The sequence below is a fragment of the Limanda limanda genome, chromosome 3, assembly GCF_963576545.1.
Source record: "Limanda limanda chromosome 3, fLimLim1.1, whole genome shotgun sequence".
NCBI lineage: Eukaryota > Metazoa > Chordata > Actinopteri > Pleuronectiformes > Pleuronectidae > Limanda > Limanda limanda.
This window is the reverse complement of record NC_083638.1, coordinates 17,086,357-17,100,910: the sequence shown is the minus strand read 5'-3', so window position 1 is coordinate 17,100,910 and position 14,554 is coordinate 17,086,357. Positions and strand designations below refer to the sequence as shown.

The 14,554-nt window shown below is 40.2% G+C and overlaps 1 protein-coding gene across 1 annotated transcript in view; it reads left to right on the top strand.

The window, feature by feature from the left end:
- The window catches only part of LOC132998627 (MAM domain-containing glycosylphosphatidylinositol anchor protein 1), a 179,111-nt gene that overhangs the window by 104,124 nt on the left and 60,433 nt on the right, over window positions 1-14,554 (top strand). The window contains exons 5-6 of the mRNA XM_061068356.1: window positions 3,037-3,233; window positions 5,720-5,852. Of these exons, the coding sequence (XP_060924339.1) occupies window positions 3,037-3,233; window positions 5,720-5,852 (330 nt within the window). The remainder of the gene's footprint in view (window positions 1-3,036; window positions 3,234-5,719; window positions 5,853-14,554) is intronic.

Genomic DNA, 14,554 nt, shown 5'->3' with positions numbered 1-14,554 from the left:
TCTAGCACTTGTTTTCCTGAGCTCTACACCCCAGGTGGTTGCTTTTACTCCTCAACTATGAGTCAGCAAGTTTGTAGTCTACACAAATGTAACAGGTGCATTAAAGTCCAAGTGTAACTCATAAAACATCTACTTGTTAAAATAGGCAACTTGAAATAGCAAGATATAAGTAAACCAATAGTTTGTAGAAATACAAAAAGCTGAAATGGATTGAAAGACCAGGACGAAATACAGAATATTCCAGGTAAGCACTCTGGGTGCATCATGCTGGGGGCACAGGTGAGGACAGTGACTGTTTCATCGTGACATCACACTGTTACAGAAATCCTGAGGGCTTCACAGACACACACAGTTTCTGAAAACAGGCTGTGTGTGTTTCTCCATGGAACGAGAACCTCGATACCTTAATAAAAAAAAAGATAATGTGGGACCTTTAAAATTTACCATGCTTCCAGCAGAGTGAACTGTATTACAATCGTGTTTTGACATGTAGTCATTACAAATCCTTAACAAATTAAATATAAATCTTAAATGTGTCATTTTATACATGTATGGGCACGATATCCCCTGTGCCTCTAGTTTTTGTCCATTCACAGCCGACCTGTCTGTCTCTGCCTCTCCTTATGTCAAACTGTCACTCAACGCTTTTGCCACATTTAACCATACTGTCACACATAGACAGCAGATCACACTAACTGACACACACACACACACACACACACACACACACAGACACACACACACACACACACACACACACACACACACACACACACAAATATATTTATATACCACCAGGATATTAGTCAGCTAGGATTCCCTCTGCACTGCAAATCATCTGTGCAAATCATACAGGAACCAGAAAAGCTGTGCCAGTCACAGACAAATACACACACATACACACACACACACACACACAAGCAAACATGCAGACACAGATTCACAAATTCAAGTGTACGAAGGTACTTGCTCTTTTGCCAGATCTCTTCCCCCCACACATGCACATGGCAGAACCGAGAGCCAGGTGTCTTTGAAAGGTGCCCAGGTTTGATGGCCTGTTTGCTGGCCGAGGCTTTTAGAGGGACTGCAGGTAGCTGACTGTCAAGTTTCCTGCTGGGCTTATTGTACCAAATTGTGGGATGTCATTTTATGAATGAGGGTGTACACAGGGGAACAAAAGGAATGGGGGTGAGCACTTCACAGAACTCAGACCTGAACGACTGAGGAAATTGTGATACACAGAAATACACAAAGTAAACAGCTCACTCCTGTCAGACAGTATATGAGGCTCAGAATTTATTTTTTCAACCACTTGTTTTTTTTACCTCTACCAAGACAGTTATGTTTTTTCGTCTGCATTTGTTTGTTTGTTTGTCTTTAAGTCAGCAAGGTTACACAAAAGCTATTCCAAGAATTAAAATAAAACTTGGGGTGGATCCAAGCATATTTTTCAATTTCGAAGTGTGAGATAGGGCGGGTTATTTAACATTTTCAGTAGTTACTCAGACTGGAAAATAATTTATAGAATAATATATACTGTATCTGACCTGCTAGTGGCAGGAACGGTCAAAGAGACCATAAATGTCACATCACTCATAACAAATAATTGTTGAGATATTAAGGCTGACACAGGCTTTTTCAATTAAACCTTGATATCAAAATGACAATTCTCGCAATAGACATGAAAGCTTATAGCCGAACACTATCTATTTGTGACTGTATTCAGAGAATTTTGAACCTGTTATGCAGGTCTCATGTGTTTAGCTGTTGTGTATAACTCGGCATATTTTGCATAGGCAACACAACAAACATAGTAAAAATACTCAAATGCTGAGAAAACACAGAAATGTGAGTTCTACCATATCATAAATATTTATAGGTTGGACAAACTTTGGTGTGGATCCAGATGTGAGTGTGTGAGCATGCATCAGCCTGTTTATGTTTGGGTGTGTGTGTGTGTTTGCAGCCCTTGTGTGACAGCTGTGCCCTTATCAACAGCACACTCAAAAATCAAGCGTGCTTTCTTATACAGAGAAGCGTTTTCAACCCAAAGTAAAATAAATATCTCCTTCTTTCCGTCCTGCATCACACGGGTGCTGCCACGCTCACACCTGATAGTGGCAGGAAACATAGCACACTCACATCTTACCTCTTTTCTATAGCTTGCAGCATTAGCTTGATACATGTACAGCAGGTGAGATGGGTGGACACAGGAGAAAGAAAATGAGGGACAGGAGCACAGAAGAGAAGAGAGGAAGTGAGAAGCAAGGAGAGAGGTAATATGGAAAGGCAGGAAAAGGGAAGCAAAGACCACCTTGGTGTTGGCAGAAATCGTTTCCATGATGTTCGAGGTCCGCAACATTCCCATTAGGCTGCAAAGAATTGGGATTAGACACACACACACACTAAGTAATATGGGCAAGGAGCAAGGAGGAGGCGATAGAGAGGCAGGGATGGTGATGAGGAGTGAAGGCGGCAGTGAGTTTTGGAGCGATGGCAGCGACCGGGGGGAGAGCAGCTTCCATGCTCATGACAGCAGCTGAAATCGTATCCAGTGGAGGAAAGAGATGACACCCCCATAAAGGAAATTCACGGGGAAATGGGGCAAGTAGAGGGAAAGAGAGAAAAATGACAGAAAAAAAGACATAAATGTAGTGTGTGTGTGTGAGTGTCACAGCAAGAGAGGGAAATGGCAGGAACCCGCAGATTGTGTGGACATTTGTGTGATAGCTTTGGTCAGTGGGGTTGTCCAATTCAGCCAACACACAGCACGTTTATACAAACAGCACTTATTTACTGTTGTGTCCCAGTTACCAAATCCCTTCACTGCCACACATAATATGAGCAGTGTTTTACACAGATAAGGCGACAGCATCATGCCTAGTAAAGTTCATTTTAACTATTCCTCTATAAACCTGTACCTTGTGGTTTCTTGGTGTGATTATTTTTGTTTCATGTGCTCCAAAATCAAACCTTGAAGCTGCTGTACTGTAATAATCAATCGTCTTCATGATTTAATTTTCCTCTGTTTGGCAGACCTTGACAAACCAGTTCTGACGGTTCACCAGACCATCAGTGACGTGCGCGGCAGCTACTACCAGGAGAAGACGGTGTTCCTGCGCTGCACCGTCAACTCCAACCCTCCTGCCCGATTTATCTGGAAACGCGGGAACATGCTCATCGAACAGAGCAAGGACAACGGAGTGGACATCTACGAGCCGCTTTACACTCAGGTACGCATGAACACGTACGCAGCACAGACACAATGCTCCTCTGCTTTCTGTTTTTCTCTCGCAAGATCCTCCTCCCACTGCATCGTAACCAGGTTTTACCCTTATCTTTGAGAAAATGTCACTCCAAATCTCTCTACTCCCGCTGAATGTCCAGTGTTTACATGAACACTGTTAAAACTCTATGGTTGTGACCCAGAGGCTCCAGGGTCATACGAAGTTAACTGTCCACTCACGAGCTCCCCATTTCTGAACTCTCCAGTAGCTTTAACCTTAAGTCAGAGCTGCAGGTCTGTGAATGCCAATCTCCAAATGCCAAATCAGCGTGCATGGAGCTCAAGAAAGAGTTATATTTAGCATTTAAAGACTTTGGACTGACATGTCACTTTTTGTTAGCCTTTAAAGAAACACAAAAAGACAAGAGCTTAAGTGTAAGCAAAAGCAAAAATGAGGGATTAAATAATGTGTCCAACCTTAGCAGACAAATATTAAATTGTATTAATTCCTACAACATGAGCTCTAAAATGAACTGGATACACATAGACATCAAATCTGGCTGTTTGTCCCTGTTCAATCATCTGTCCTGAGAGATCCGATCTGAGTACGTCTGCTCACACACACAAAGTGAGGGACCATTAATGATAGAATCTCACGTCCCCCTTTGGAGGGGTTGAATTAATTCTGTGCAGTTGGGCTGTGAAGAAAGATTTTACAAATTTGAGAAAAAGACTTTAGATCATTATCTGGTGAGCAGTGTTGATATTGTGGCGGTGGCTACAAATATATCAGTGTATGGGCTCTAAAAATCATGAATCACATTTAAACAGCAGCAGGTCAGAGGCGCCAGCTGTGGCCCAGGATGCATTTACGTCCTCAGAGCAAAACAATGTGGCCACATGTTTCCCAGACCACCTCCATCTGGTCTGAGTGGTCGTATCTCAGGACCCATTAAAGTGAATTCAGATCTGAACTTAACGCTGACCACTTGTGTTCGGATCACGTGGGAAGCTTATACCAGGTCTGATTGAGATCTAGGTCTGTCAACAGAGAATCATCAGCTCTCAGGCATATTGAAATAAGCTGCTCATCCCATCAGTCGGCGGGTTACTCTTTCTGTTAACCAGCGAGTCAGAAAGATGACCAAATAACTAAATAAACAGTCTCTCAGCCTGAATGCACAATTACTGCCTCCACAAAGGACCCCCCCCCCCTTCTCCCCTTTATCCACTTATCAAAGTGTCAGTCAGCCACAAAGCAGATCCCCTGGAGTTCAATTAGCCAGCCAGTGGAGCTCCTCTCAGAGCTGCCTGAGACACTGTTAGTCAATCACCTCCTGGCGCAGGCCGACAGTCGTACAGTATCAGGCATGAAGTCTTGATCTGAACGACCATCAGCGATGTTGAAAGGGAGCATCTGCATGAGAAGCACAGAGAAAGGTGTTGACATGGCAAGAGACATACAGTAGCTTCATGAATAGTCAGCGCTAGCACGGACGTACTCAGCTTCCGTTAAATTTTCCTGATGGTGATGCTCATGCATTTGAAATTCAAGATCTTACATACTTCAGTTGATAATCAGAGCTTCGAAAGCACACAAACACAGTGTGAGTGTGTGTGTGTGTGTGTGTGTGTGTGTGTGTGTGTGTGTGTGTGTGTGTGTGTGTGTGTGTGTGTGTTTGACCCTGTTTATCACACTGCTGCTCATCAAACATTTATGTGACTTTAATTCAACCCAGTTTAGAAAAGACTCAAATAAAAGGCTTGGAGCTTTCTTATTGATATATTCTTAGTGTTATGTAATGTGGAGAGATTAGATCTATGGTTAGGATAATGTTTTTATATGATTATTAACCTTCTATTAATTACATAGAAGGTCATGTGATGATATATATATATATATTTAAATGTTCTGTTTCAGTATGATGTTGTGTGCATGTTTTGTAGACAGGTTTGGAAGGCACACACATCCCACCCAGATAGCATACAGATGTGGGCAACTTCAGGCAATGATGCAGCCCTTCTTGCCCAACATGGCCTGAACAAAATGGATAATAGCCTAAAGTGGCCAATGTAGTCCAGTAACCATAAACACTTGAGGGCCACTTTTGGCAAATTTGCAGTGATTCAGGTAAGGTGTAATCTGGTTGTGAACCTCAAGTGGCCCATGTGGTAAATGGTGAATGTGATCCAAATTGCACAGAACTCATTTGGACCACTTTTGGTTGATGGACGTTATTACTTTGGCTTACTTGTGGCCCAGATCTGGCAAACAGGAGCAGACCGCCCAAGTGCCATTTTTCCATGCGGCCTGTGTGCCAAATGACAGTGTGGCAGAGGGACAGTGTGGCCAGAAAAATTCTGCTACGGGGGGGAACTTTATGAGCATAAGGTGCTGGACAGAAGCAACAAAAACCAGTCAAAGCGCAAACAAATGTTTTATTCACCACCCAGGTAATGAAAATCCTGAACTTTATGTTTTGTCCCATCCAGGGTGAGACCAAGGTGCTGAAGCTGAAAAACCTCCGACCCAAGGACTTTGCTGACTACACCTGCCAGGTGTCCGTACGCAATGTGTGCAACATCGGGGACAAGTCGGTCACTTTCAGGCTCACGAACGCGACCGGTAAGTTCAGTTGTTTGGTTGTTTTGGCGAAAACAAACTGAGACATGCTCATGCCTTCACAAAAGGTGGCATTTTTTTTCCCTGCTTTGACTCTTGCTCTCTCTGTCTCTGAGTCTTTCATCTCTTCTGACGTTTCTCCGCACGCCTGCTGTATCGTGGCTCGTGAATCTCTTGCTGTCTGTCTCTTTCTCTCTAGGTTCAAATTGCTTCAGTCTTTACTTGTTCGGGGAAATCACATCCTCCTTTCTCCCACTTCCGTCAATCTCTCACCCTCCTATTAAATTTGCTCTCAGTCCCCCTTCGCCGCTCGCCTGCCTCCCCCACGTGGGATTGGTGTTCGCCTGTCTTGTTTTTCTGTTGCTCAGAGCTCATCTCGGGGCCGTCAGCTGAGATTCAGTTGTCACACTTCCTGTTATCTCCAATTCACTCCACACTGCTCTGTCCATCGCCACGCCACCGCTCGGCAACTCTGTTACTCACGACAACATTGTTGCCGTTGACAACCCTGTCAGATTTGTTATGGTCAGACTGATACACCACGAGGGAAAAACCCCGGGCTTGTGCTTTTTTTATTTCTTATTATTCAGTATTCACTGAAGTCCTTTTCTTCTCTCCCCTTTCTTTTCGGTGCATTTTCTAAATGCCAGCGGGAATGAATGTTAGTATAAGTCGTGCTCGACAGTTAAGAGCTTTATAGTTTTTTTTAAGTGTTTTTCAGCCCTTTTATCAGCTATATTTAAATCCTTTTTGTAGTGTCAGTGTATTCAAAAGAAAGGTCCTCTATGTCAAACCTAATGAAACATTCTTCCTATAGAGCCGAAGCACTACACTTGTTTTCTACATGCCTATAAACCATTTGAAGATAAGAGCGCTGTTCAGGCATGGTGTCTAATTCTTTTTTTTTCTCCCTTCCCACTCAAAGGCCCTGAATAAATATACACTGAAAATGTAGAAACAGCAAAGTTGTGCAGATTGCTTTAAGTAACAGATGGCTATAGTTTAACCAAAAGCAGCCCCACGGACAGAATAAAACGTCTTTAAATCCTCTTACGCCGAAATAGTTCAACTTGTTGAGTGTTTTTTTTTCCTTTCTTGCTTGGACTCCGATGAGAAGATCAAGCCCTGGTTCTGATCAAAGTAGACTTATTAGCACGGCTAAAGCTCACTAATTAACACATGAATTAACACATTATATCACATTTATTTAATCCGTTCACAGCAATTTGTGTATAGAGTAGTAGTTCGAAGAAAGAGTACAGCAGGTTCTGGTGGTAGAGCATCATATTTACCCTACAGACATGACTGTGGTATTGATCTTATTCAAGTACGTTAAACTTTCCTTCGAGCAAGGCACTAAACGTCACCTGTCCAGAAAGGAATCAATGATAGTATCATTGAATGTGATTCAGAAAAACTAAACTGTGTGAATCAACAGAACAGTAGATAAAACAAGCATCATATTATTGGTCCATACAGTTCTAGTATCTCAGTATTCTATGTTAAATGCTGTGTTGCAATATAATTAGGTGCATTTTAAGTGCACTTTGCATTCTAGGTACTAACATAATATATAACAAATGTACATTTCAGAGTCCATTATTGTACTTATTTGCTTCACTACATCTATATATGACCATCTACGTATTTTTGGGGGAATTGAGGTAAATTGAGGTATACAAAACACATGACAGCTTATGAAATATGATACATTGTTATAAAATAAACTACCCACGAGTATTTAAAAGTAGTCAACTGATTCAATAATCCAATACTGTTGGAGACTAAATTAAATCAAATAATAATGCATGAAAAATGTATTAATTGTTTAAGTATTTTTTTTATGCAATAATACTCAATATTAAATGGCACCAACTTCTGAGAAGTGAGGATTTGTTTTGCAAACCATGTCATTAATTGACACCTCAATTAAAGAGCCAGTTATTAAATTGACCCATAATGAATTAGTCAGTTTAAACCAAGTATAAAAGAGCAGAAAATAAGCTCCATCTAAAGTATAACGCTAAAATACTCTGACATTATGATTCATTAGTTACAGTGAACATCTCCTCTGCCTTGAGTACTTTTATATTTGACACTATTTAATTCCATGCTAACATTAAGTCAACTTTAAAGTAATACTTGAATTACCTGACTTTGTAATAGTTTATTTTAACACTGGAGGAATAGAGGAGTCAGACACTGTGAATCTTTGATATCTTTTTAATGGCAATAATGTAACTCAGTAACACACTAAAGAGTAAAGAGACAAGGTTTTATTCGTTGCTTCCTTTGTTTCATTGCCACAAGTATCTCTGACTTGTTTTGTTTTATATGTTTTACAGACTCTGAACTAAAGAAGTTATCACTCTTGCAATAAGGCCTGTTAGAGATAAAGATTATCTAAAGTGAGCTGAAAGTGCAGAAGATAAAAGAAGGGGGAACAAAGTTTTAAGTTTCTGTGAAAGAGTGTACAGGAGAGAGAGGTGGTTGCAGACAGATATAGAAAGAGGAGGAAATGAAAGCCTCAGAATAAATCAGATAGAAAATGAGAGATGGACATGGCTAGTAGTAATACTCAGGTGAATGTGCCGTGGCTCTCAGACACGTTATTAATTTTGAGCTAACACCACAGAGGAGAAGAGATGGTAAATGATGGATTATGATAGAAGAGAACTGCCTTTAATAAAGAGAGAACCCTCAATGGATCTTTGGGGACTAAGTGTGTCTTGGATATGATTTATTTAAACACATGAATAGCTTTTGATATGTATGTATATATGCATTTTATTTAAGATAATATTCATGAGGTGTAATACCCGGTCAGTCATTAGTGGCAGACCAAATGCAAGGGAGCCCATTTTTGCCTCATTGGCCCTCAGCTCTATACATTAGTTGAAACTTATCTTGAGTCGTAAAAATCCACAAGCGTTGAAAATCAACACGTCGGAGAGTTAAACAAACAGGTTTAAATGGTCCTCCTCTGTGATGTAAGTGATCCTCATTTTGTTTCCCTCTGTGTACCTCTCATCTCCTCTCTTTGGATGTGGCTGAGATCAGTTTTACCCCTACAGCTCAGACAACACACACACACACACACCCAAAGACACAGACACACAAATACCTTAACAATCAGCACTGTGCGCCTGCCTGGTGCTGGCACAAGGACGCCGACTGTTGCCAGAACGGCCCATCTGTCTGGACCGCACAACCGCACAGAGTGGCAGAAAACATACACAGCTTAGTCTGTGTGTGTGTCTACATGTGTATGTGTGTGTCTCAACTTCCTAACCTGCTCCCCCGGTAGTTTAGGAAACTTGGCTTGAGTGTGTTGGAGCTGAGGATGGAGGACGCTGCAGTTTAGGAAATGTCTTTATATATATTTTTTTTTAAGTTTCTCTCCCTGCTCACACACATTTCTTAAAATAAACCTCATTAACATGGTTCCCCCAAGACTCTAATTTGCTTTTTTTCACACACTCTCTCCACAGCCACACACGCCAACTATAATGGTGTACTGATATTCACCATGCACACACCTGTAGGTTCCCACACCGAACCTTACACTGTATATTAATATGGATGCATCTCGATCACCTTCTAGTGCCTGGATGCTGTATGAATTCCACATCCTCCTTGTTAGAGGATGGGACCTGGACCAAACTAAAAAGTCAATGTTCACAACAACAAGGACAAGGATTTCTCAAAGATGTTTTTTGTTCATTATAGGTAGTTCCTAGCACACTGATGTTTGTTCATACATTATATTTTTTTAAAGTTCGCTTTAAAAACAAGGTAAAATGTCATGATTGCGATTGCTTGAGCGCGTGTGTGGGCAGGACCTACATACCTAGGCTCCACTTTTCATAAAGTATAAGTGCACAATAGCTATGATTGTATCTAATCCTGCCCAGATCTGCTATTTATGTTGGATATTAAATACACTTGACTACTACCTGTGAAAAGTGAAGGTGCATTAAGTTTGAGCTGAACTTAAATATATTTCAGCCACAACACTCTGAGAAATATCACAGATACACTGAGGTGAGAAAGCGAGAGATGGCCACAGGAATAGAGATGATTGCAAACAGAGGAGAACACACAGTGAGCTCCTGCTTTTTCCTTTTTTTCCCTCCATAATATTTATCCAATGAGTGTATTTTGTTCTCCCCCCCACTGAGATCCTTTTTGTCCTTGCAGCGTCAGTCACTGCTTAGATTAGATTCATCCAACTAGGTCATGCCATCACACTGATACACCGCGCGGGAACAAGGGGATTGATTGATTTTTATATCATAATCTCAGTTTGGGATTTGAGTCTGGGGCTTGTGCCCTCCAGTAACTCTCGACGGCGGACAAATCCTCTCCACTGGCCTCTGGTGGAAAAAAAAACATGGGAGCCGTGCTCTGGAGATTGAGCTGTTATTTAAAACAATGGCTTACGGGGTGGAATGGGGAAATGGAACAAGGCCGGGACATGTGTAGGGATGGAGCAAAACATTAGATTGACTTCTGGGGACTTTTAATTTTTTGTCAAAATGGGCACTATGGAAACAAGTATGGAAATAGCAATTTGCCTATCAGTTTCAGTGTCATTCCTTGCACATTACTTCTTAATATAGTTTTCAAAGTTTTTCCCCCTCATTTCTTCACTTTATCAACTTTTTCTCTGAATACCAAAGTCTGAATACCACCACCATTCGTGGATTAATATATATATCTTTAAGTAGCTAATACAATATTTACAAGCTTTACTACAGAAATAACAGATAAGACATAATCAAAATGATTTAAATCATTCATCTGACCCTTGATGTTTTTTATAGTAATGGGCTCCATCAGAAAACATCCGGGTGGTACATAAGTGTTATGGTTCAGTGAACACAAATTTATCCGCATTAAAAAATGTATACTAAAGGAACAATTTAAAATTATACTTACCATTAAAACAACACTGCAGAGCGCATACGTCCACCAAGGCCCAACAGTCCTTACATTAAATGTATTCTCTTTTTCACAAAGATCTCTGTTTAATTTCTTAAAGAAACTAAAAAAAAAGCTCTTTGAAGCTTTGAAGATGTCTTCTTTGGCTTATACTCCACCCTTACGCCAAGTTCCAATACAATCGTTTCGGTCACTGATCAGAGACTTTCTTACAGTTTGTAAATGCTGAGCCTTATGAAGTTTTTATGATTTCTTTATACAAAGGTGAATCACAGCAAAATTTCACACAAACACAACGATTTAAACCTGCTGACAAACTGTGTTATCCAGTCCGTCTGAATTATGGGCAAGTAGATTTAGTCTTATATTGATTGCTGTAACTCTACAGTGTACCTTCACAACAATATGACAGTCGAAGAAGCGTATAACATATATAGGTATATAATCCTATTGAGTGTGAATTCCCCTTTGAAAAGCTGAGGATCAATCTACAATCTGCAAGAAACCTCAGTAGTAAAGGCTGTGTGTGCTGCATCTGTTCAGCCAGTTTTATGTGAAGCTATAATCTGTCAGAGAGTGGTTATGTAGAGAAAAGGGAATGAAAGAGAAAATTGCCGAAAACAAACCAAGATGAACCTTTAACGTACCTTAAATACCTTCAATCGACCAGAGCCCATTTTCATAAATCACAATTAACCTCATAGGTCTTAACAATTTGTACAAGGGGCTACATCCTCTACACTTGTGAGGACCCCCACCCCCCCAAAAAAACGTTTTTACATGGAAGAAAAAACACAGTAACCTTGTGTATAACAGGGCACATCAACAAAATAACACAATGTAAAAACATAAATGAAAAGAGACAGCATTTAAGTGTAGAGTTGTGTAAGCAGAAAGATTACAAACAAAAAAAGATTCTTAGGAAATAATGTTTGTATCTTAATGAAAAAAATCTGATATTGATGGTGCTGAGATCTTTGAGTTAGAACAAAGTGTTGCAGGGAGTCAGACTTCTTATTTTTACCTTATAAAAGGTAGACGGATGTGAGGTTGTGTTTTCTATTGAGGATATTTTCTTCTTGTTAATATCTATAGAAATGTTCAGCTTCTTTACTCGTAGAAAATGCTGCAGGTTAAAGTGACTCTAAAGTTTTGTAACCGAATCACACAGTTTCAAAATTAACACAATCTGTCCACAGACACATAAACACTCAGCAAAGTGTTCAAAACCACCTCTGTGTTAGTTCCAGATAGAGGTGTTGTGATTTTAGATTTTTTTGCCATTATCACACACAAAAACACTGATAGAAGGAATAATTCATAGTGAGTGAACAAAGACAAAACTGCAGAAAGAAGGAAGAATGAGACCCAGGTATATGAGACAGAGCGAAAGGGAAGGTAAAAAGATGGATATTGAAGATACAGAGGTGACAAACTGACAGCGAGAAGGAAAAGAGGGAGGCAGGGAGGGAGGGAGAGAAGAGAGAGGCATTTGTTACCTGGTTGTAAACTGCTGTACTGCCCATAAATCCCTTTACTTTAGGAAGAGCACTGGCTGATCCCACTGTTACCGTCACCCACGCATCCCCAGGAAATTGAAGCAATAATTCTCAAATCCTCAGTTCCTCCCTCGTCGCTTCACTCTTAGTTTTAACTCTCATGTTGTTTTTTCCTCTGCGCAGACTTTCTTTCTATAATTTGCTTATTATTTTCTGGATTATGTGTTTAATTTGTTTGGTTGTTTATTAATTTGTTTCACAAATAAATGCAGGGGGATTATCAGTTGGCTGTGTGTGCGTGTGTGTGTATGTGTGTGTGTGTGTGTTTGTGTGTGTGTGTGTGTGTGCACAATAGCAACTAAATCAGGGTGATAATCACTTCCTAAAGGCCATATTCTTGACCTTGAGAAGAAACTAAACCCACACGTTTTTCTTTTCAGTCTAAGATAAGTGTGTGCTTGACATCATGCATGTAATCAATTAAGATTAGCATTTCACCACCTCTGCATGTGATGTGGGTTTTTACTCTTCCCTAGTATGCTGAATGTTTTTTACAAAGGTTTTTCCATTAATTCTCATTTGTCAAGCATTCCACTAATTCTTCCTTTCCTGTGGCCTTTGTCCATCTTCCCTTCTTGCATTGTTTTACAAATGAACATCAATAATATCACATAAGATCACAAAAATGATAAAACAACACGCAAGAAATCTGTTTTATTACGACCAACAATACATCATTGAATTTCAGTAATGTTGACAACTAGGAAGGAGAAACCAAACAGTGAAATCCACAGCAGGGTTTGTTTGTGAGATTTGTATTTTCCGACGCAAATGTCAGAGTCGGTTGCTTCAAACAGCAGAAAGATTTCCACAAAATTATGAGCAAGATAATGGACCTAGTTTGAAAGCTTTGGATGATAAGGGCCGACATAATTGATGTGCTGCAAACAATAACGATATGATTTCCGTTATTTTATATGTCCTGCCTCCTGCATGCTCTACTCAGACGCAACCCCTCGCCTGAGCACTCTGAAAACATTTGTGTTGTTGTGAAAGCATCTGACCCAGTGAATCTCCTGCTGTGTTCTTCATGTTTTAAAGACAATCTCTCAAACTCAAGCCTCAATTTTTCAGATATTTTCCAGGGTTCATTTCTGTGGATGAACAGAAACCATCATTAAATTGACCTCTGCCTATGCTTACATCTTTTTCTATACATCACCATTCTTGGGTTATCATTCGTTAGGTCATTAAATAAAAATGAGTTATTATCTATAGTGACATGTGTAGCTTCTATGAAATCAGAGAGAAAGAAAAAGACAGATCGTGAACAGGTCAGAATCAGAAGGTGTTTATCGCCAAGTAGGTTTACACCTACCTGGATTTTGCTCTGGTTATTGGTGCATACAATGAACATAGAAACTTAAAAATACAGTAAATACCACACACATAAGAAAAAAAACAATAAAAAAACAATATATATCTACTCACTATTTACTTCTTATTTACTCACTTTTTCTAATATATATTATTTATACAAAGTAACATTTCACAGGTCCATCACAGAAAGACACAAACTACCACATGCAGACATGAAGAGCAACATGAAGACTGACTTTGACGCATCGAGCTTCATCAACAATATATCCCTGATTACAATGACACATCAGAGCACTCTAACTGAATCTCGCAGACGGACAAATCACCAAGCAAAACGGTTTCCGAGGAGATTCCCGTGATGCTCTCTTCAGACCTACAGCGTTTTACTCTCCTGCTGCTGGGATGTGATACAATGGGAGGAGACAGTGCTATTTATGTGCTGATTGCAGTTGTTACATCAGCCACAATTTCTTGTCAGGTTGAGTGCCATCTCTAGCGAGGTTAGCTAAACGCACTTTTTTGTCACTCATTTAAGAGTACACGCCTGTGTGTGTGTGTGTGTGTGTGTGTGTGTACGTGTGTATGCACAGCTTTGTGCATCTGTAAACTAGTTTGTCGAGCCTCCGTGCACCTCTTTCATTACAGCAATTGCAATCTGTTACAAAAGAGATTAGATGAGAGGATGTACTGCATAAAGTCTATTAGAGGAATGAATTGCTTCCTGTACTCTGTGGGGTCGGACTCTCGCTGAGGATTAACAGTCTCTCAGGTTGATAAAAGCCTGGATTCTCCTCCTTCCATTCTGCTGGTGCTCATTTAAAGAAAAAAAAAAAACAGTCTGGAGTTTAATTCTGCAAAATTACCAAAAATAAATTGTAAAAT